A 22,649-nucleotide genomic window follows, 5' to 3' on the forward strand; every position below is an offset into this window, starting at 1 on the left:
TCCCATCCATCTCATTAATTGTAGTATGTACCTGTATGGAATTCTTTTCTCTTCCTTATAGAGTTATAATATTGATATTTCTCCTTTTAGGTATTTTTTTGCTTAGCTGATTGATATTTCTGAGGTGGATAGTGACTCCAGGAAAGCACTCCATGTGGGCTTTTGGCCAACAGATACAACTGACAGACTTTCACCTTTTGTGTGTGTTCGCTGTATTGCTGTCTGTAAAGAGTCTGAGTGTAAGTTTTGTGCTTCAATTAATAAAAAAGGTATTTATATGAAGAGTATAAGCCTTGTGTTCTCTTTTAAAGCATAACAAATGTTTTTGCTTGAGAATAACATTGATTTGGAGGAAAGAGTTATCTTCAGTGAGTGTGAACAAAGTTCCTAAGCATTCAGTGAAAATGTATAAGAAACCAGGAACCAAGACTTATATAGGTAGTGAACATTAGATATTTGTATCATTTTCAGCACTGTGAGAGCTTGAGGATATCAGCTCTGGAAAGGTGCAGATTTGTCAGCTGTCATGTCTGATGCTTCATATGGTATCCCCAATTGCAGATGCTGTTTTGGTATCTGACAGGTGGATATTGGCATTTTAGTGAAATAGTAGACCCTATAGAATTAAGGGCTGCACTGCAGCCAAATTTCAGTTTCCAGGTGCACGGGTGGCCAGCCTATTATTTTATTCAGATGATGTGCTGATATGCTTGCATAAGTAAGACAGTTTGCTTCTGATGAGTTGGGGAGAAATTCATGCATGTATACAAAAAAAATGTAGTGGCTGATCCAATCATGATGTTCTTCTAATCCCGTGTTGCAGTATTCTTCACTTGAGGGATATCATGTGCCAAGAGGTGACCAAACATTGGCCAGTATACAAAAGTTTTTGCTGCTCTAGGGTATGTGGTAGGCTGCAGTCAGTTGTAGGCCTACATATATATGGATTCATCTTCAGCAGAGGTCCTTCAAATCCATTGTCCGTCTCTTCCCTGTCTCTTCTCCTCAGAGCCAGCAAGCCCTAGGCTTTTTCACATTTTTTACCCAAAAACCTTGATGTTCACCTCAAACACCTTTGCTGACATCTTTCTTCTATTCTTTCAGATCATCCAGGAGTCTCTCAGAAGCCCCCATCATCAACAGGATGATTAAGAAGTTCCTTGGGATACAAATCCAGCTGTTTTTTTTTTTTTTTTTTTGTGGTACCTAAACCTCCAGTGGCTGTGGGAATGGTCCCTACTGCCCCACCATTAGTCTCTCTTGTGTTGGTTCAATTTTTGGATCTGACGCCCACTGCTTTGAGTTAATTCCACAGAGAACTTGTGTAGGTATTGACAGCATTATCGACTTCATTGCTGACTGTTTTCTTCACCATGTCAACTCTGTCCCTGACAGGTTGGGATTGGTTTTGGAGCTGAAGAGTCTGAGTTAAGGCTTGGTGGTTGGGGTTGTCTATGAAGTCTGTGGATCCTTTCTTTCCCCTGGACGCTTCAGCTCTGGATAGTTCAGCACTATTGCTAGTCTCAGAACTGAGTTTGATTGAAGCCAGGGAAGTTCCATCTCTGACTTCCTCAGGTCAGGGAGATGCAGCTTAAGCCCCAATCTCAGCTTTGGCTTTTGAAGCTTTTGAGCGAGTCCTCTCCAGATCCCAAGAGGAGGTGCCTCAGTCTCCCTCAGTTCCATCCAAACCTCATGAGGATTCATCTTGTCTGAGCGGGACAATCGGCCTTGAGGGCTTTTGCTTAGTGAGCTCCCCTTCCATTTCCAACCCTTCCTGAGAAGCCCCTGGCGGGGGGAGGTCGGGGGCATAAGAAGAAAGGGCCTGTAAGAGAAGGCAGTTAGATTAATCTCCAGAGTCTGTCATGGGAGGTACCGATTTTGATGGCGGGTAGGGTTCCCTACAAACCCACTCTGGAAAACATCTCTTTGGTGATATTCCACCAGAGTCCCCCCCTTCCCCAGGAGTTGGTGTTCCTTAAGGTTTTCAGGTCTGGCTCGTCTACCTCCTAGGTGTTCCCACGCACTGATAAGTTAATAAACCTGGCCTCGCAGCCTTCCTGGAAAGAACCTGATGTAGTGGAGCTGATCTCGTGTAAAACGGATAAGATTTTGGTTGCCTCTAGAAAAAAGTCGTATTGGAGCAAGGGTTCCCCAGTAGATGCCATGGTTGTTGTAGAAACCAAAAAACATGGGCTCTTGGAGGAGAACACATCTATTCATCCCTCTAATCGAGAAGCTAGGGCATTTTACAGATATGGGAAATTGAATTATGCTTCAGCGATGTGTGCAGTCAGAGTGCTGAACTGCTTTTCTCACATTACTGATTTTTAGAGGGACTTAACCAAGGAACTGTCAGTTCGTCCCTTTTGGATAATTTGCCTGTGGACTTCCAGAAATCAGTGAAGTCACAGCTATCTACCCTTAAGTCAAAAATGTGTCCATCTGTCTGCTGTCTAATGCAACTGATGGCATGGCATGGCAGAAGGAACCAGTGTTGCTATTTTTTGAAATGCCTGGATGCACATATATAATTTCATTGTAGGCTTCAAGATGGCCTTTATCAATGCTGCTTTCAATGGCTCTACCCTTTTCAAACCAAAGGTTAAAGAAAATCTTGCTAGAAGCGAACAGGACAGCAAGACTCTGTTTGCATTTGGCATTCATTTTTCAATTGCTCAAGGGCCTTTTCCTAGAAAGTCTATGAGTTTTAGCCAGGACATTTCTGCTGACAGATCCCTCCTGGTGCATAGGGGAATAATTTTAATGGGCACCATTCCAGTTGCAGAGGTGGACTGCAAAATCAAGGGTTCTGTGATCCCTTCACCACGAATCCCTTCCAGCATTCCTAAACAGTTGCCCAACTGCCATGCTCTGGAGGCAGTCAGGGGGAGCTCCCTCAAGCCTGGTAGGCCACCACTCAGGAATTCTGGGTGCAGATAATAATTGCCGGGAGGAATTAATGTAGTACGTGCATATACTGAAGGTTCATTTGTTCCTACATATGGTTAGTTTGCTGCAGCAGCTGTCTACATCCCTGTAAACCGAAAAGAAATCCAAAATAAAATAAAAACACCAAACATAAAGGAAACACCAGGGCTTTAATAAACACTTGAACACTAAGCACTTTCGTCTATAAGTTAGACTTTATCAGAGTAAAAACCAAAAGTTTCCTGTACGTTCAGTGTTTTTATTTTATTTTATCCCTGTAAACAGTTTACTGGTGCCATGCTTCCTGCCATCTCTTCACAGGCAAACATCAGCACTTAAACTCCATACCCACACCAGGATCAGAGCTCATTCCTTTGGCACACGGATTGCAGTCCAGATTTCTGATGGATCCCAACAGGATTTTAAGAAGGTACCTTCATCCTAGTTGCCAGTCAGACCACATTGTCTTCATTTCAGCTAAGTTCTTATCAAGCTGGACACATTGCTTCTGTCTGTCTGTTTCCTAGCAGGTAATCACAAGCTGTGCAGACTTGCCAAACCTCTCTTTCTGCTTCAGAGTTGTTTGCCTGAGTAAACGTCTACTATATGCATTTTTCCTAGTTTCATCTTGTATCCAGAGAAATATCAAATTCCCTAACATGTGAGAAGATTGTGCCCAAGTCTTTCCTTGGGTCCTGCAAAAATACCAGGATGTCATCAGCATAGAGAGCAATTTTCTGCGAGTCTGGTCCCAACGTCACCCCTGTGATGTTTGAAGTCCTGATTGCTTTCTGTATACGAGCCAATCAAAAAAAATCGCAAAATGGAGCTACTTTTGTTTCAATGCAGGTTTTTTCCGCTATGAAATTCTGGCCTAACAGGATGAAAACTCAAACCCAATCCATCTCTGTGTGTGTGCATACGACAACAAAAATTACATTCCCGGTAAAGGTATTCCATTTCATTTTTATATACCTGTACTGTCCTCTATTTTCAGGGATGCCCCTGAATTTTACTCAAATTTTAGCTGTCCCCCTCTTAATCCATTCTAAAGCTGGTGGCGTTGGAGAAAAGGGAGTACAGTTAAATGGCAATACTTTCTAGAGTAAAATAAGTTTAGAACTATAAACATTAAGTCACGGTTTGAAGTTATCCATAGTAATACTTTTAAAGTGTGGCTGATTTCTGTATTAGTCTCTTGTTCTTATGGTTTTGTATGCAAATACTAGAAAAAAATACAAAGCTCATGCAGGTATGACAGCATTTAGATAACACCAGACAAAACTTCACCAAGTGAAAATGCAAAAAAGAGAATTGTACTATTACAGAAAAAATAATTCCACACACAACTGTTGTAGTTTATTAGCAATCCGCCTGTCACCCCCACCCCTTCACGTCTCCTTTATTGGAGGCCAAACTATTTACTAGAGACCTCAGGTTTCTTTGGATCTCTCAGCCTCCCATTGTCATAATCTGTAGCACTTCATATGTCGACAGGCCACCACAACCACCAACAACAACGCTTGCAGGTTATTATTAAAGGTGCTTACTTAACAAGTTATTTAGATGGAAAGTAATGGTGTGCCTCAACTTCTTAGCGGAGATCTAGAAGAAACTACTAAAATGATGGGTGAACAAATGCCCCCAAATAGGGACATATTTTCATTACCTTTATGTACATAGAAAGATGATAGAAAATTGAAATTATATTGGTCTGAATTTTTCTGATATGAATAGCTGAGAAGTGTGATATGGAAAGGCCAGAAAGTTGGCATTTTAGGGCCCAAAATTAGGAATGTTCTTTATAAGGAGCTAAACCTGAGAAATACGAGGAGGACTACTAAGGTGGCAAGATGAGGTACATTTTTTCAGGGGGAATTACTCCATTCCACCGAACTGTGTAAAATAAATAAAACGCCAAGATCGCACGGAGGAAGTGATGACCCCACAAGCACCAACCTGCTTCGTCCATTTCGAATCTGAAGGCCAGGATTTCTTTTTATCCCTGCTGAGCATCCCCATAAATATTAAGTAACAAGTCTGGGTTTGCGAAATGGCATCCAAGGCCAAATGCAAGTAGGATATATCTGAAGAATAGGAAGTTGACTTGGTTAAATGCTTTTTCAGCTTCCAAGTTGTTTAATACGAGTCCACTGCCATACTTTTGGACTGCTTTGTCTAATCATATGGCACTCAATATATATTATCAAATGTTTTTCTGCCTTCTACAGTCCCTGTCTGATCTTTGGTTTGGGACTGGAATACATTTTGCCAGTTTACTTGCTAATATAGCCATATTATAATTATGATCTAGCACTGAAATTGACATACAAGATTCTGGTAGGCCTTTCTTTTTACGTTTTATGCATTGCAACCATAATCTCCTCTTTCCAAGAGAACTGTACTTGTGATCAACACTTGGTTAAATAAGGTTAAGAGCACAGTTGAAGTCTAATCATCTAACCATATTCATAAATCCATAGGGAGGCCATCAGGTCTTGGTATTCTCCTAGAAGTCTGTTTCTTTAATATGTCAGGAGTACAGACTGTATCATCAACAAACTGCATAAATTCAGGTTACCTAAAAATGTATTTGCCAACCCCTGTAACTTGTGCATGGTTGTTTGAATATAAATTGCTGTAGAATTCTCAAAATACCTCCAAGGCTTCATACAGTGTCTTAATTTCTCTACTTTTGCTCCTGGAAAGTAAACCTTCTAGCACCAAGTTTTTCCACAGCTTTACTGTTGTTATCTTCTGGGATTGTGGAGAATCCTGAAAGAACAGGTTCATACATCCCTCCCTCAGGAACCCCAACTTGTTATCAAATGTTTCTAGTAATTCAGTTTTAACCATATGTAGAATCTCATCTACAGGGATACCCTTCCCCTGTTTGCATTCTTGTCCACCAAAGAGTCCTTTAACTGAATCTTCCCTAGTGTATGTCTTAACAGTGGAAGCCATGTTCCTCCAAAGTTTGTGCCAAGCCTCCACCATATGAGAGGTGCCATTATAAATGGTTTGTATTTCCCCAAGCAACTTCTCTTTACATCCGTTTTAGAAGGGAATATTATAATTGAAAACACCAACATTTATCAATTCTTAGTTAGTTTGCAATCTTTAAGATACAAAGCAGAGGAGAGGATTGCTGAAAGTATTAGCATGCTTTGCAGTGAATAGTTTTCCTCAATATGAATATTTTTTGTCAATAGGGATATAGCCTCCAATCTGTTAAACACTGTATGCATGTAGCACAAAAGCTGGAACTAGACATTGAACAACAAAAGTGTTATACATAAAAGGTGGGAATAATAACTTATTAATGCAGTGATGTGTTCTGTAATGTCTTTAAATGTCACTGGTCTCACAGATAAATACAAAAAAAAAAAAGAGTTGTGAACTATATTAAAAACTGTAGAGTACGTATAGCTATGTTACAGGAAACACACTTAGAAAGAACTCAAGATGTGAATTTAATAAAGAAAGGTTTTTAGAATGGCTATTCAGCGAAATACCCAAGACAAAGGAAAATAGAATTACTTATATTAATTGCAAGAGGAGCACCAACAGTTGTAGAAGAGGATAAAAAGATAATCATGTCAGATTTGTAGTGCTAAGGGGCTACTGGCAAGGGCATGTATGTATGTATATGCCACATAAAACTGCTGTAATGCGGCTTAAAATAATTCTGGGAGAAATCAATTTTCAGCAAGGAATATTACCTGTAGGTGCGGACTGGAATTTGATTTGCAACAGGGAAGATGTGTCTGGGGGGCCCAGAAGGGAAAATATAACAAAGGAGGTTAGATTTTTGAAGAAAAAAATTTATGAAAATATTTGGCATGGGAGATGTAAATTCAGTAATAGGAGTTCAGAGTAAATTTGCATATTATTCATCGAGATATAAAAATTGGGCTAGGCTAGACAGAATTTACATTTCACAGGAGCATGTGCATTTAATTGAAGGCCTTCTATAAGGCTAAAAGAATTACAAAAATAATAGCAAAAGTGATAGATATGGCTCAGTGTGGTTTTGTGGAGGGGAGGCAAACATATGACAACATTTAAGAGAACACTGATGATCCAGAGGGAAGCAGAATGTAAGAAGATACCATTGTTGTTGGTGGGTCTTGATGCAGAGAAAGCATTTGACAGAGTGAGTTGAGACTTTATGAGCAGGACAATGGAAGCATTTGCATTTCCTGAAAAAATTATAAGGTTGATTAAGAGGATATATGAGGGATCAGAGGTGAAAATTAAAGTGGGTGGGGTCATTTGATAATTTCTGTTTGAGCAGAGGAGCCAGGCAGGGATGTTCTCTTTCCCCTTTGTTATTTGCATTATATTTAGAACCACTGACAAAGAAAAAAGAAAGTAAGGGACTTAGAAATTCAAGGATATAATTGGTATGGTAGTCAAGAAGAGCTGGCTCTGTTTGCATATGATGGTATTTTATACCTTACAAAACCAGAAAGAGACATTTACAGTGTTGTGGAACATTTTGAAACAGTTTCATATCTTTTGCTTCGCCCTCGTGACCAAACCACACCAACCGTGAGTAAATCCAGCATTACTCATACCCAGCCATGGGTTATTGCTTAAATATTCTCTCATGGTTATATAACTGCAAAGCGAGAATGTTTCAGTTCTGCTCTGGTAAAATCAGTCTCAGGTTGTTTGCCAGCTTTTAACAATACTCGTTAACTGCATTTTTTTTTTTATCAAAACCGAATGCTGTGTGGTGATTCTCTGTAACTGTTATTTTTTTTCTTTGAAGATTGTAAATCATTTTCCTTTGTTAGCACTCCTAGAAGTAGTTCCAAATGCAGTGCATTTTTTTTTTTTTTAATCAAGACCTTAATTCTAGGTTTTGCATTCCTGCTATCATGTCTGATCTGACCACACATCATTGCAAGTTAGTAGCACTGATATGCATTTGTCTCTGTCTTGTTAGTGTTAAGTATTCATCAGTAACTCATTCTGTATTGTACGTCTCTGATTTTGGCTCAGAATTTTGTTGAGTACATCCTAAAATCAGAGATTCTTTTTAAAAAAATGACAGATGCATTCAAGATATAATGTCAGTCATTGAAGCTACAATATCTTTTACCTCAGAAAATGTGTATAAATTCAAGTCCGCTTATTCTTTCAACTTGCACATCATTATTGCTGTTATTTTAAAAGCATGTCTAATTTGGGACTTTTGTCCCAGATTCTGCAGGTAAGAGGCTGAGAGCTGTGCTGTACTGTGGAGTGTCCTGTCTGCTTGACCTTAAGATTTCCAGATTTTCATCTTGTCTTTAGTTTCATTTGTTTTTTATGGCTAGTGTCCCCTCCGTTCCAGCTTGATACCTTTTTGCATTCTGTTATTCATGCGCTTATGCAAGCATGTGGCATGCTCACATTTATTGGTATTTTTTTAATTTATTTATTTTTCTCATAGTTGGGTGGAGCTGTTTCTTTTTATTTAAGTACCCCCTTTGAAGAAAGTGAAAAGTAAGAACGATTTTTGTTATTAAGCTGTGTCAACTCAAAAAGTCTGTTAAAAGAAAATAATATATTACATTTCATAGTGATTTTTTTGGTCAACAGACTCCAAGGCAAAGTTTTGATCACATCTATCAGCTGAGGTCTATATCATATATTCGAAATCCCAAAATATCGAGCATCTTAAGTTCAAACTTGGAATTTCAAATTATGATAACATCGAACGCTCAGAAAAGCAAATTTTTTCCCAGGGAAAAAAATTGCTGTTCAGAGAAACATACACACAACACAAGCACACCAAAGTAAATAAACCACACACATACAGTTAACAAAACCCAACCCTACACCAAACCATAAATACATTACTAACTATCCACTTACCTTAACCCGCACCCTAACCTTAAGGTCCGTAACTATCGCACACATACCCTATGAAACTATACACAAACAAACTAGTTAATACACACACATACAGTTAACAAAACCCAACCCTACACTACACCATACATACATTACTAACTATCCACTTACCTTACCCGCACCCTAATCCTAAGGTCCGTAACTCTTGCATCACAGTGGAGGAAATGGCGAAGCCACGGAATGGCCTACTGAACACTTGCCATAGGGTAAAATTTTAATGTTCCGGGGCTTCGCTATTTTCATCCTTCGATGTAGTGGGTTCGATATTATAACTTTCGAAGTTTTATATCTTCGAAGTTATAATATAGACACAGCTGTACCTCATTATGAAGATTGTTTCTCATTTACCCATTAAAATTCTGCATTTCATGCTGGTCTGTACTGAAAGGTTTTGGCCCACATTCATTGTTTATTTTTTTTAACAAATGTCAATGACAATTTATATCAAATCAAATTAATTCGTCAGAAGAGTTTTTTTTTCAGTTAAGAAGTAATCCATAACTATACTTTGAGCTTTCTAGTTAAAGTTGTTAGTAAATGCTCCACATTTTGTTCATTTGTACCACATTATTAAAGGAAGTTTTCTACATTTTTGTTATGGAAGGTTGAGAGCTATGGATCTGACACTTGGCTTAACTCCTTGAAGACCCCTGCCTATCTGTCTCCCTTCAACATGTTGCCTTTCTGCTAAAGAGGCCCGCCTTTCGCTTTCTGTCTCTCTCTCTCTGAGCCCCCTTTTTGAAGATGCAAAGGTGGTCTCTTCCACTCAGGACAGGTGTGGCTCGTCCTTCCATACTGGCCCAAAACTGAGTTCTGGACACCCCACAGCAGCTTCCATGTATCAGGTCTCATTCATTACAGCAAACTTGCATTAGTCAAAGGTTACTTTGTAGCATTGTATGGAAGATTTTTCTTCAAATGTTGCAAGTGGTCATCCAAGTGCAAGGTGATGTATTTTAGCAGAGTACATGAATGGCTGTGTTCTGTTCATTTAATATGGTAATTTGCATGCAGTCTGTTTTCCTTGAGACTGACAGATAATAAAGTAAAAATGTTCTCTTTTCCTCACTGCCATAGGCTCTCCATATTGCTATATTAAAGTAACAGGAGTTGGGTGGGGTGTGCAGGGAGGTTTGCAGGGATTTTTATGTTGGCTGAAGATTTTTGATTGGTTCAGTGACACCCATCTGTTTCACAATTGTGATATTCAGTAAGTTTGAACAATGTAATTTCGAACTTAAATGTCCAAAACATTAAAATAACGAACAGAAAGAACAGCAATTTTTTTCCCAGGGAAAAAAATTGCTGTTCCCTAACAAAAAAAAAAAAAAAAAAAAAAAAAAAAAAACCCCTCCAACCTAAAACTTGATCTAAAGTGGGGGTCTGGTCTTTGCCCCCCATACACCACACCACCCCACTAAAATATACCAACTCCAAGATTGCACCACAGTGGAGGAAACAGCAAGCCCCAAAAATGGCCCACCAATTTTTTTCCCTCGGAAAAAAATCGATGTGCCATGACTTCACTATTTTCAGGTTTTGGACGTTTAAGTTTACTATTACATCATTCGAACATTTTGAAGTTCGACAATGTAATATAGACCCATATATATATATATATATATATCTATATATATATATATATATATATATCTATATATATATATATATATATATATAAATATATATTTATAAATATATATATATATATATATATACATACATACACATATGGGTCTATATTAGATCAGCGAATGCTTATAAAAGCGAGCGCTGATTGATCGAACTTTTGTAAGCGAAAGCTTACAATCTCGAACTTTCAGAACAGCGATTTTTTTTTTTCCTAGGGAAAACAATCGCTGATCCAAAACACATACACACAACGCAAGTACACCAAACAAACAGCAATCCACACACATACACCTAAATTCTGACATCTAACCCTACACTAAACTGTACACACACCACTAACTATCCACTTACCTTAACCCAAACCCTAACCCTAAGGTCCATCACTATCGCACACTCACCTTACCCGCTCCCTAACCCTAACTCACCTAACCCGCCCTAACCCTCACATCCACACAATCGCACACATACCTAACCTGCGCCCTAACCCTAACTCACCTAACCCGCTCTAATACTCACATCCACACAGTCGCACACTTACCTGAACCCGACCTGTAACTTTCCACCATAGCACTGAAAATACCGAAGCAACAGAAATGAACAACCAAATTCTTTCCCTAGGAAAAAATTCGGGTTTCTCTTGCTTCGATATTTTAAGCTTTCTCTTACATAAGTTTGATCGATCAGCGTTCGCTGCTCTAAGATATATATATATATATACATATATATATATATATATATATATATATATATATATATATATAAATATATGAATGCATGTATGTATAAATAGATGTATATAAACTTAAGCCTTTCTTCACTGAAGTAGCCTACCCTGTTAATGTGACATACACAGGATAATGCAGATCTACTGCTCCCTTTGTAATTATTGCACCCTTGATAGTAATGTAGCCTGGTATTTTTAATGTTTGAATTGTAGCAGAGAAATGTTCTGTATAAAATGTTGATGATCACAGATGTAATCAATCCATGCCTTAGAACTGAAAAAAGGGTTTAGATGCTAAGTGGAAGATGTTTCTCATTACAGATACAGACATGGTAATTATCTACCTGTCATCTGGAATAACTTCAAAGGACTCCTCTGAAGCAGATAAAAGAGCAACCCTACATGTTATTCACGATGAAAATAGCCACCTTAACAACTCTGTAATGATCCTCACGTATGCTCTCATAAATGGTAGGAAAGTTGTTACTTTTTTTCTCTTCTGTTGCGGAATGCTGTTCTGTTTGTTCAAGTGAAGACCGATGCTTTAAATTTTCTGTCAGTTTTGATCATTTACATTTGTCCATAATGTAAGACACATATCCACTTACTTGCACAACACAAGTGCTTCATATTTTGTCAGAAGAGCAGGGAGTTTCATCATTTACACTTTTGCATAATGTCAGACACATAACCACTTATTTGCACAACATAGGTGCTTCATATTTTGTCAGGAGAGCAGGGAGTTAGTATTATTAAAATGTTACCTTTGGTGCGTAGTTTCTCAGGAGTCTTATAGGCATTGAAGCCATCTAGGATCAGTGTTCTAAACCCATTATTTGTTTGGGATGCAGTTGCATGTCACAGTACTGCTTTTGAGTGAGTTGTTTTCTTAAATGTGGTATCATTTTATGTCTTTTCTTGTAATTTGTAAGATAACTGTGTCCATAGTCCCTTAGTTCTGTGGTGACTCACATTAATGATGAGTATACAACACTCCTGGGGGTGCAGTGTGAATGATAAAATCACATGGTACAGTTCATTATGATTTCTGCTATTTGATTGTCATGTTTTACAATAGGCTTAAACAGCACTAGAAATAAGAGATTTACAAAAGTGAGTTCTTGATTTGCATTATGAAAAATATGGATTATTCTTTAAAGGAATGCTGTTTATTGTTTAAGTTGAAAACTTTGATCTGTATGTAGTATTTTCAGGTTTAATTTTCAAACTTTACTTTTTAAAATCTTATGACTTTCTTTACCAGTTTTCAGCAGCAAATATTCACTTTATTCAGTTTAGTGTATACACATCAGAACTAAGGTGTTTTCTTTAAGGGTGTTTAAGCCAGACAGTAAATTACAGCAGGTGGAACTTCAGTGCCTGGCAGACAGTACCTCCTCAAGAAGTGGCACTGAAGATAGAAGCAACTACTTAGTACTCCCTAGGACAGATTGCTAAGACAAGCACCAAGGGCTCCTCAGAGGTTAACAATAGTTAGGCAGTATTACCCAAAATCACATTTTAGTGCATGGAAGTGCGTGTGTACTGTAAGAGGTCAAGAATCCTGCATGCTTTACCCCCCAGTACTGATGTTAACCATCCCCATCATGCATCAGCCATAATGCAGTCTGACTAGTGCCTTCACAGATGCATATATACTGTTTGCACTAATAGTACCCACACTGGTCCCAAGTAGACGGATGTCTATAATCCTGCTGTTGCAATGCTGTCCTGAGTGCGTGGCATTGGCTGCTTCCATGTGTACCATCTGCATCATCACTGCAGCTGTTTTTACGTTTAGTGCCATTTATGAACTTTATTCCTTAAGTTAGCATATCAGAGGCAATGTGCCCTGTGACCTCTTTAAATTTGAGAGAATTAAATTGTTGCTTTTGCCAGTGTTGTACTGAATGGGCTAATTTCATAAAAGTGGCATTTTACCTACATTTCATGTATTTTAATTTGTTTCTCAGCCCCACTGCCTGCCAGTTTTCATGTTTGTCCTCTGTAAGGTAAAAATTAGTCACAGGTGACAGTCATTCAGGCAGCCTTCATGGTTCTGACTGATGGCTTAAGTCCCTAGCCCCTGGTAGCCGATGTGTTCACTCCCCTTTGTAAGGACCTTCAGTGCTTTCTTCAGAGGTATTGTACACCCGTTTACACAGATCATGTAGAAGATTATTACATATCTCAGTTTAGCAGGATGAAGTATGCATTCACGGCCCACATGTTCTGCACTTGACTCCCTGTTTTACCACAGTTTTCAAGGTTGCAGAAGATGACTGCTTTTCTCCGCAGTGACGAAGGAGCTGTCATGAGCTGCTTATTCTCACACACTCTAATCAGTTCATCCAGTGCCCAGGCTGGAATCTGAACCTGGTCATCTAGGTCATGGTGTGAGGCCTGTTCTGTCTGAACCAGAGCTGGCAGGTCTCATGTACTTTTAGTAAATGTTGATGTGCATTTTTCCATGAATACTGTGAGAATGAGAAGAACTACTGGCACAGCTATTCGCACGTTTTGACAATATTTCTTTAAGATGGAGAGGTAACTGAAAGGGTAGCAGGCACTGTGAAGCTTGCTATGTGGCATAGATTGTTGTACCACTGACTTGCACCCCAGATAAACTTGAGTTCAGCTGGAAGAGCAACAGATAAGAAAGGCTGAGAGTAAGCTTTCAATACTTACTTGCTCATCCTGGGAGGGGAGTGTTGGTGTTGGCAAAGTCGCATCTATTAACTTCACCTGGGAGAGGTGCTGATCTTACAACTCATGCAGCTTGAGACTGCCATGTGCTGAAGCCCACCAACAAGTGTCTTTGTGTCTTAGGCAGAATCACAAGTATGCAGAACATACAAAAGTTCTCTTAACCACTTCTTGCTATATACACAGTCCCTAAGCCTACAATCACTTGGTGAAATGAATGTGTAATTGCCCTACTACCAGTATGTCTAACTATTTCATCTCAGCATTTCTACTAATGGCTGTACTATAACAAGAGAGGGTGCGCAGCACTGGAGGCATACAGGTTGATGGGATTCATTTTCCATACTGAGTATTTTCTTTCTGTCCAATGCTGTATAATCACAAAGTCCGCATATTTAAATTCAGTAGAGGAGTTGGGGAGGCAATGTACCTTGCAATGCCCTTGGATTTTATTTTTTTATTAGGTCGAATACATTTTTTTTAATTTTAATGTATTGAGCTTATATTGACAAATGTAAATTAATTTTGTTTTTTCTTACAACCTGCGTTAAACTCCGTCACTATGCTTACTTTCCTCTCCCAGCGATCTGTGATGCTGAGTAGTAGAGGGATCAATGGGACATTAGGGGAATGGCAATTGGATGATTGCAAAGGAAAATTGAAATAGTATCCAAGTGGAATAATTAAAAGAATAGCTGCCATGGCCTGAGTTCATAAGGAGCTGACCTGAAATGGTCCATGAAGCTAAAAAGTCCAAAGAGTTGGACTTCAGCTCCTTAGAAAACAATTGAGACTGCTAAAAGACTACTAAGACTGGAAACTGGAAAAAAACATATTTCTTATAATGTTTTGATTGTTTTGTGCCATACTACTGTACCTGGATCACTACAGGTGTCATATATTTTATAATTTATTCTATATTGCAATTGCCTGGTGGGGTCTAATGTCTATGAATCACCATAGGTGGGGTTATATTTTAAAATTTGTTCTATTTTGGAATTGCCTGATGAGGGCTAGGATGCTGATGAGATTGTTCTTCATCTAAATGTTCTTTTTTTTCACAATGAACTCTGTGCCCCAGAAGGTCCTTTCTATTTCTGCCAGGTTGTTCTGAGCATTCACTTGGAATGGCAGTACTTTGAATTGATAGAATTTCTGTAGACTATGTAGATGCAGTCCCTTAAGTTATGTCCTTTACCGTGGTCCACTGTGTGTTTCTGCTGCAGTGAATGTTTAAATGAGTTGCTTTTGTACAAGAGTACATTTTTTATTTTTTTTTTGCTGAAGTACCCTGTTTCATTCATTAACTTTGACAGTCAGACATAACAGGTTTCCTGAGCTTCTCGCTCAACAGTGATAATAATACTGCAACCCCAGTGTCTGAGTAGGTCTTTGACCTCTGTGGGACAGAACAAATGCAGGACAGCAAACATCTTACTTTACTTCTCTTGGGAAAAAAATAATACACATTTTTAAAGAAAGTATTGCAAGAGTTCATGAAGGGCCAACATATAGTGTGCATTGAGTAACTGAATAGTAACGGAGTGGCATACAATGGTGAAACAGCTGAAGTATTATTTACCTTTATTTGGAAGTGTAGGGATCACTTTAATGAGAGGAAGATGCAGGTTGGGATAAGAGAGTTGTCTTTTGTGTGTAGTTGCTTTGAAGTACAGGTTTGATGAATATATTAATGGGGCAGAGCTGATTCATGAAACACAGCATGGCTTTGCAAAAAGGAAATAGTCCACATCCAATGTGTTACAGATCTGTGGCTGAACAGAAACACTGATGGAGTTATCTGGTTTGTTTAGACTTCAGTGGAATATTTGATACAAGCCGTGCAGGTTAGTTTAGACTTCAGTGGAATATTTGGTACATGCCATGTAGGTTAGTTTAGACTTCAGTGGAATATTTGGTACATGCCATGTAGGTTCATTTAGACTTCAGTGGAATATTTGGTACATGCCATGTAGGTTCATTTAGACTTCAGTGGAATATTTGGTACATGCCATGTAGGTTCATTTAGACTTCAGTGGAATATTTGGTACATGCCATCCAGGTTCGTTTAGACTTCAGTGGAATATTTGGTACATGCCATGTAGGTTCATTTAGATTTCAGTGGAATATTTGGTACATGCCATGTAGGTTCGTTTAGACTTCAGTGGAATATTTGGTACATGCCATGTAGGTTCGTTTAGATAGACTTCAGTGGAATATCTGATACATGCCATGCATCATTGAAGCCATACAATAGTAAATGGGGTGGGGGGTGGAGAGAATGGTAAGTAGAGTTAAGAAATGGCTTCTCAGAAGAGGGAGCGAATAATGACTGAGAGAAAGGAGGTGACTAATGTAGCATCACAACATTTTAGTACCACAACTATTTAGAATGTTTATATCCAATATTGCAGAAAAGGTAAAAGAAAAAGTTAAAGGAAAACTCCACATTCGCCTACAGTGTAACTCAACTCTTAGCTTGATGTCCTACAAGGATGCATCTGCAGTCCTAACAAATGGGTTGTCCTGCCTCAGGCAGCCCTTCGGTCGGCCGGATTCCAAAGTCTGGGTCTGGCCTCGGCTGATGTCGCACTTCACCCGACGTCATAGCTGCTGTGAATTGGGTATAAAGGCATCAGCCGACGCCATTTTCCTCAGTCTTTCTTGCCGCGCGGTGCCCGAAGCAGAAGCTGTTCGCAAGTGCCGGTCGGTCAGATCCAGAGATTACTACTACCGAAGACTTCTAAAAAGCTAAGTAACCCGTTGGGGACTCTTTCTTGCCTCAGCCGATGTCAGAAAAAGTAAATAACTGTTTAACTTGTGGGAAACAAATACCTCATAAGGATTTCCACTCTTACTGCCTTCCTTGCTTAGGCCCAGACCACGACGTAGCAGCTTGTCTAGCCTGTGCTTCCTTCAACCGACGGACACTTAGACGTCGGTCGGAGTTTGCAGAGGAGTTTTTCGGCTCCGCTTTTGGTTACAAAATGCCGTCGGAGACTCCGACTTCACAATTAGCTAAAAAGCGTAAGGAAAAGGACCGACACTCGCGGTCCACGGTTTCGGACGAAACCACGGTTAAGCCAACCGCGAGTGTCTCGGTTTCGGCTGAAACCGAGTCCACGGTTCTTCCTTCGGCCGAAAGCATACCTCCTATAGCCGAGGCCTCACACAGCATGGCTGAATCTGCTACTGAAATTTCCCCTGCTGTAGCAGGTTCCCAGGATTTGTTGGATACTATTCCTTTAGACATATCTACTCCTGCACGTGGAGCTGCTAGGCCCCCTGCATCTATGTCTATCAAGGCTTTTTCCAGGGCTAAAGCAGCTAAAACTTCTAAGGCCTTGCCTGCTAAAAACCCCTCTCACAGGCCTACCTCTAGTTCCCAAATGCTCAGCCTGGCTGAGGATCTCATTTCCTTGATCAGGGGATCCCAACCTCACCCTGACAGGGCCTCTCAACCCCCTCCAGAGAAGAGGCCTAGAGCAGAGCCCCCTGAGCCAGTTTCAACTGATTATTCCTCGGATGATTCAGAAAACTCAAATCCTCCAGAAGGCCCTTATCCTCCATATGAGGACTCTGATGCAGAAGACTCCATCCCTTCTCCTCCTGAGGAATTTTCTTTTGGGGAAACCCTGCATGCTATGAGAGAGCAATTTCAATGGCAGGGCCAGGACTTTTCAGATTCAAGGAAAAGGCTACGGACCTTTTTACATTTACCACAGCACAGGCCTTTAGCCATTCCTCCAGTACTAACAGTTGTGGATGATGCATTTAATGATGCTTGTACTGCCCCTGACTCTCTACACCTGGCCCCTGCTAAGCCCGACAGATATTACAGGGTCCCGGACACACACTTTCACTTGTATAAGGCTCCTATTGCAGATCCTGAAACTATTTCACAGGGCCCCAAAGCTGTAGCAACTGCCTCTGCCAAAAACCCCCTCCCCTCTGAAAGAGAATCTAGGGCATTAGAGAGATGGGGTAAAAAAGTTTATACTTCTGCTACTCTTTCGGCTAGGGCCTTAAACTGTCAATTCCACATGATTCAGTATCAGGAATTTTTGTTAGACAAGCTAAATAAAAAACTGTCCTCTCCTGAACCTATAGACCGTAAGTCCCTTCAGGATTTGGTACATAACACTCAGCAGGTCAGTAATCATTCCTTAAAATGCGGCTATGATGCACTGGAGGCTTCCTTTAGATCAGCTATGACTGGTACAGTGATCAGAAGGCATGCATGGTTAAAAGAGCAATCCTTACCAGACCATGTAAAGTCAAAGCTCCTAGATGCTCCCATGGAGAAACAAAGTTTGTTTGGCTCCCCTGCACAGCAAGTGCTAAAGAAGGTGGAAGAAAAAGCAAAATCTGTCCAAACAGTCAAGGATTTCTTACAGGTCCAGCCTCCGAGGTTTAGTAGAAATTGGCCTTCGAAGAATTGGTCCTTTCCAGACACCTCCAGAGCACAGAGGGACAGAAATAGGCGCCCAAGAGGCAGAGGCCAATCCAGAGGTGCCTACAGGGGACGTCAGTGGCAGCCTAACAACCAGAGAAGTACTGCCACAGATCCAGCTACTACCACTTCCACAGGACAGACACAATGACTTGACTCTGATACTGCCTACCAGGGAACAACTGGAAGCACCCTTAGGCAGAAAGCTAGCCTTATTTTCCGTAAACTGGCATTATATTACAGGAGACAAATGGATTTTACAGACAATAGGCAAAGGCTACAGGTTTCACTTCCACACTCTACCAAAAAAGAGAGGAATGCCAAACCTACCACCAAACCAAAAAACAAACGCTCTAGGACACATCGACCACTTACTAAGGATGAGAGCTATAGAAAAGGTACCGTCTATGGAACAAGGACAAGGATTTTACTCCAGACTTTTCCTGGTATCAAGGAAAGAAAACCAATGGAGACCTATTCTCGACCTGTCCGCTCTGAACACATATCTCATTGTTCCAAAATTCAAAATGCTGACCCTACAGCAACTTCTTCCCATGCTGGGCAAGGAGTCTTGGCTGGTGACTCTAGATCTCAAGGAGGCATACCTGCACGTCCCTATATGACCAGATTGCAGAAGATACCTCAGATTTCTTGCAGGATCAGAGCATTATCAATTCTCAGCATTGCCCTTTGGCTTATCTACTGTGCCCAGAGTATTCACGAAATGCCTGGCATCAGTAATTGCTCATTGCAGGCTTCAGCGAATTCAGATTTATCCATACCTGGACGACTGCCTCATACAAGCGGACAACAAGACCAAATTAACAAAAGATTTGGAAAAGGTTATACAACTACTGCAAGCCCTGGGATACACAGTCAACATGAAAAAGTCAAGGCTGGTACCATCCCAAAGGATAACATTCTTGGGTGCAGAACTGGACACTTCAAATCAGATGGCATTTCTCACAGCAGAAAAGCAAAAGCAACTACCACTCTATTTCATGGCATTAACAACACAGAACCAGCTTACAGCAAGGAAAGTCCTGCAAGCCCTGGGTTACATGGCATCCTGTATAATACTGATTCCACATGCCAGACTGCATATGAGGAAGTTGCAATGGTACCTAAGGAATTTATGGTCTCAACACAAGCACAGTCTAGAAGCCCAGATTCCAATAATTCCATGCCTGAAGCAAGAATTCCTGTGGTGGGCTCAGGCCTGTCAGTTGAACAGAGGACTGCCTTTCCACAAGCCTCACCCAAGCCAGACTATCACCACGGACGCCTCAGACCTCGGTTGGGGGGCACACATGGTGGACAAGTGTATACAAGGCCTATGGACACAAGACCAGATGAACCTACACATAAATCAAAAAGAGATGCTGGTAGTGAAACAGGCAATTCAGACATTCAGACCGTTTCTTCAACAGGGTCATTTGCTGATAAGGACGGACAACACCACAGTCATGTAGTATATCAACAAACAAGGAGGCACACACTCATATCCTCTATGCCAGATGGCAATGGACCTGTGGAATGTGGCCCTGAACCTCAACATTCAGCTCCAGGCCATATTTGTGCCAGGAAAAGAAAATATACTAGCAGACACCTTAAGCAGAACTACCACGGATGGCCACGAATGGATGCTGCATCCAGACATCTTCAAATCCATTACAAAGAAATGGGGACTACCAGAAATAGACCCGTTCGCATCCCCACACAACCACCAATTGAGGAAATTCTGCACAAGGACATAGCACCCACTTGCTTGGAAGGTGGACTCCCTCTCCTTCAGTTGGGAAAACCTGACAGCATATGCATTCCCACCTCTTCCTTTGATGCACAAAGTGCTACTGAAGATCAAAGAAGATCACCCAAAGATCATCCTGATAGCTCCAGACTGGCCGAGGCAGCATTGGTACCCGCTACTGAGGAGTATGTCTCGGACACACGCATGGCCTCTACCTCTAGTTCCTTTACTGCTAACACAGAACAACTTCAAGATCCTACATCCAAACTTGAAAACACTGCAGCTAGCTGCTTGGAATATTACATAAGGCAAAATAACCCAGATTTATCTCAAAGGGTTAAAGACATTATCCTGGAGGCTCGCAGGCCCTCCACAAGGAAGACTTATTCAGCCAAATGGAAAAGATACCTCATTTGGAGTGCAGCAAAAGGAGAAAATGTATCATTAGCAAACATAGCTAACATCCTGGAATATTTAGCAGAACTTTTCCACAATGGCCTGTCTTACTCCTCCATTAAGATTCATGCATCAGCAATTTCAGCAGAATACAACATGGATCCTCCAGTCTTCTCTCATCCTCTACTCAGGCAGTTTCTGAGAGGAATTAAAAATGTAAAGCCTCCAAGGAAGCCACCTTTGCCTACATAGGACCTTAACTTTGTGCTGGAAAAGTTAACACTTCCCCCTTTCGAACCAGCAGCAACAGCGGAATTACAGTTCTTATCTTGGAAAACTGCTTTCCTGCTTGCAATCACTTCAGCAAGAAGGGTTTCTGAATTACAGGCATTAATGGCAGTACAGCCCTTCCTTATCTTCCATCAGGATAGAGTGTCCTTGAGAACTAACCCTACTTTTATGCCAAAAGTGGTCTCCAGGGTATCATTGAACCAAGCAATCCACCTACCAACATTCTTCCCCAACCCACAGAACAGGGGGAAAGACTACTACATACCTTGGATGTGCACAGGCAATTGTGCTACTATCTGGACAGAACCAAGAACAATAGAAAAACTGACCAGCTTCTGGTAGCATATGCAACAGGAATGGAAGGAAAAGCAATTTCAAAACAGACAATCTCAAAATGGATAGGAAATTGCATTAGATTTTGTTACTCTTTTCATGGAAAGACAACTCCAAAAGACATCAGACCTCACTCCACAAGGGCTACAGCCACTACTACAGCTTTCTTACGAGGAGTGGCTACCAAAGACATTTTAGAGGCTGCTACTTGGAGCTCCGTGCATACATTTGCCAAGCATTATAATCTACCTTTATACTCCAGATCCCGAGCAGGTTTTGCAACTGCTGTTTTGCAAGGGATCTTAACTGCACCATAATCATCTTAGTGCCTCCTCCCCCAGTTTGGCTATGGTAATCTACCCATTTGTTAGGACTGCAGATGCATCCTTGAAGGACATAGTACAGTTTTGTACCTACCATAAATGTAGATGTCCGAGAGGTATGCATCTGCAGTCAGGATTACCCACCCTCCTTCCCCTCTGTGGTACTCCTAGGGTATTTGCCCATCTTGTAGCTAGCTGGGGGAATCTATTATGGTGTATTTGTTTGTATAAATGTATATACATGTTTATTTTTGTTTGTTCTCTACTGTTTCGAATCATTTACATTTATCCAAATTTAGCCTTCCTAGAGGGCACCTGGCATCTGGGGCAAGAAACACTGAGGAAAATGGCGTCGCTGATGCCTTTATACCCAATTCACAGCAGCTATGACGTCGGGTGAAGTGCGACATCAGCCGAGGCCAGACCCAGACTTTGGAATCCGGCCGACCGAAGGGCTGCCTGAGGCAGGACAACCCATTTGTTAGGACTGCAGATGCATACCTCTCGGACATCTACATTTATGATAGGTACAAAACTGTACTTTTTCTCCCTACAGTATGATTCCAGTACTTCATAGGTTCCTGAAGCATGGTTGTACTTTATAAAACTTTCATTTCCTTACTTTGGTATCAAAGAAAGGGAAAGACCACCCACTTTTTAAGCTTAACTTCACACATAAGTTGCAGAGGAATGTGTCTACACCTGCATCACATACCACAGGCACAGAGGAATTTGTAGTCAGGAACCCAGGCTGCTGTAAACAAAACAGAGAGGTGTGAAACTGTTTTCCATTGTCGTTATTGCAGAAAGGAAGTGAATGTAAACTGATTCACAGCTGCTAATGAAGCCATGCATTTCATAGCAAAGCACAGCAGTTAGATCAGTCAATGGTTCAATGGTAGTTGTCACCTCTTTTGACAAATTTACATAAGCAGCATCACAGTAATGAAATGCTAAGCTTTAATCTATAAATGTTTGTTTGTACTATTTTACATTTTAAGATGACTGGAATAGTATCAAAGATGTCTGTGACATTTAAAGAAAAATCAAAAAATATTTTTTTTTCTTGTAAAGTATCAGCACATTTACCAAACTGTAGGAGGAGGGGCTGTCAATTCATCTTGGACTACAAAACGATACTTTGAACAAAGGCCTGCAATTTAGCAACTGTTTCGATTGCAGCTGTATAATTCCTTAGTATACTGT

At 40.5% G+C, this 22,649-nt stretch overlaps 1 protein-coding gene across 1 annotated transcript in view; it reads left to right on the forward strand.

The window, feature by feature from the left end:
• CACHD1 (cache domain containing 1) overlaps window positions 1–22,649 on the forward strand; it is a 1,377,863-nt gene that overhangs the window by 945,001 nt on the left and 410,213 nt on the right. The window contains exon 8 of the mRNA XM_044085560.1: window positions 11,513–11,662. Within this exon, the coding sequence (XP_043941495.1) occupies window positions 11,513–11,662 (150 nt within the window). The remainder of the gene's footprint in view (window positions 1–11,512; window positions 11,663–22,649) is intronic.

Source organism: Protopterus annectens, chromosome 10.part0 (genome assembly GCF_019279795.1).
Source record: "Protopterus annectens isolate FY-2018-M chromosome 10.part0, PAN1.0, whole genome shotgun sequence".
In the NCBI taxonomy this organism is placed as follows: Eukaryota; Metazoa; Chordata; order Ceratodontiformes; family Protopteridae; genus Protopterus; species Protopterus annectens.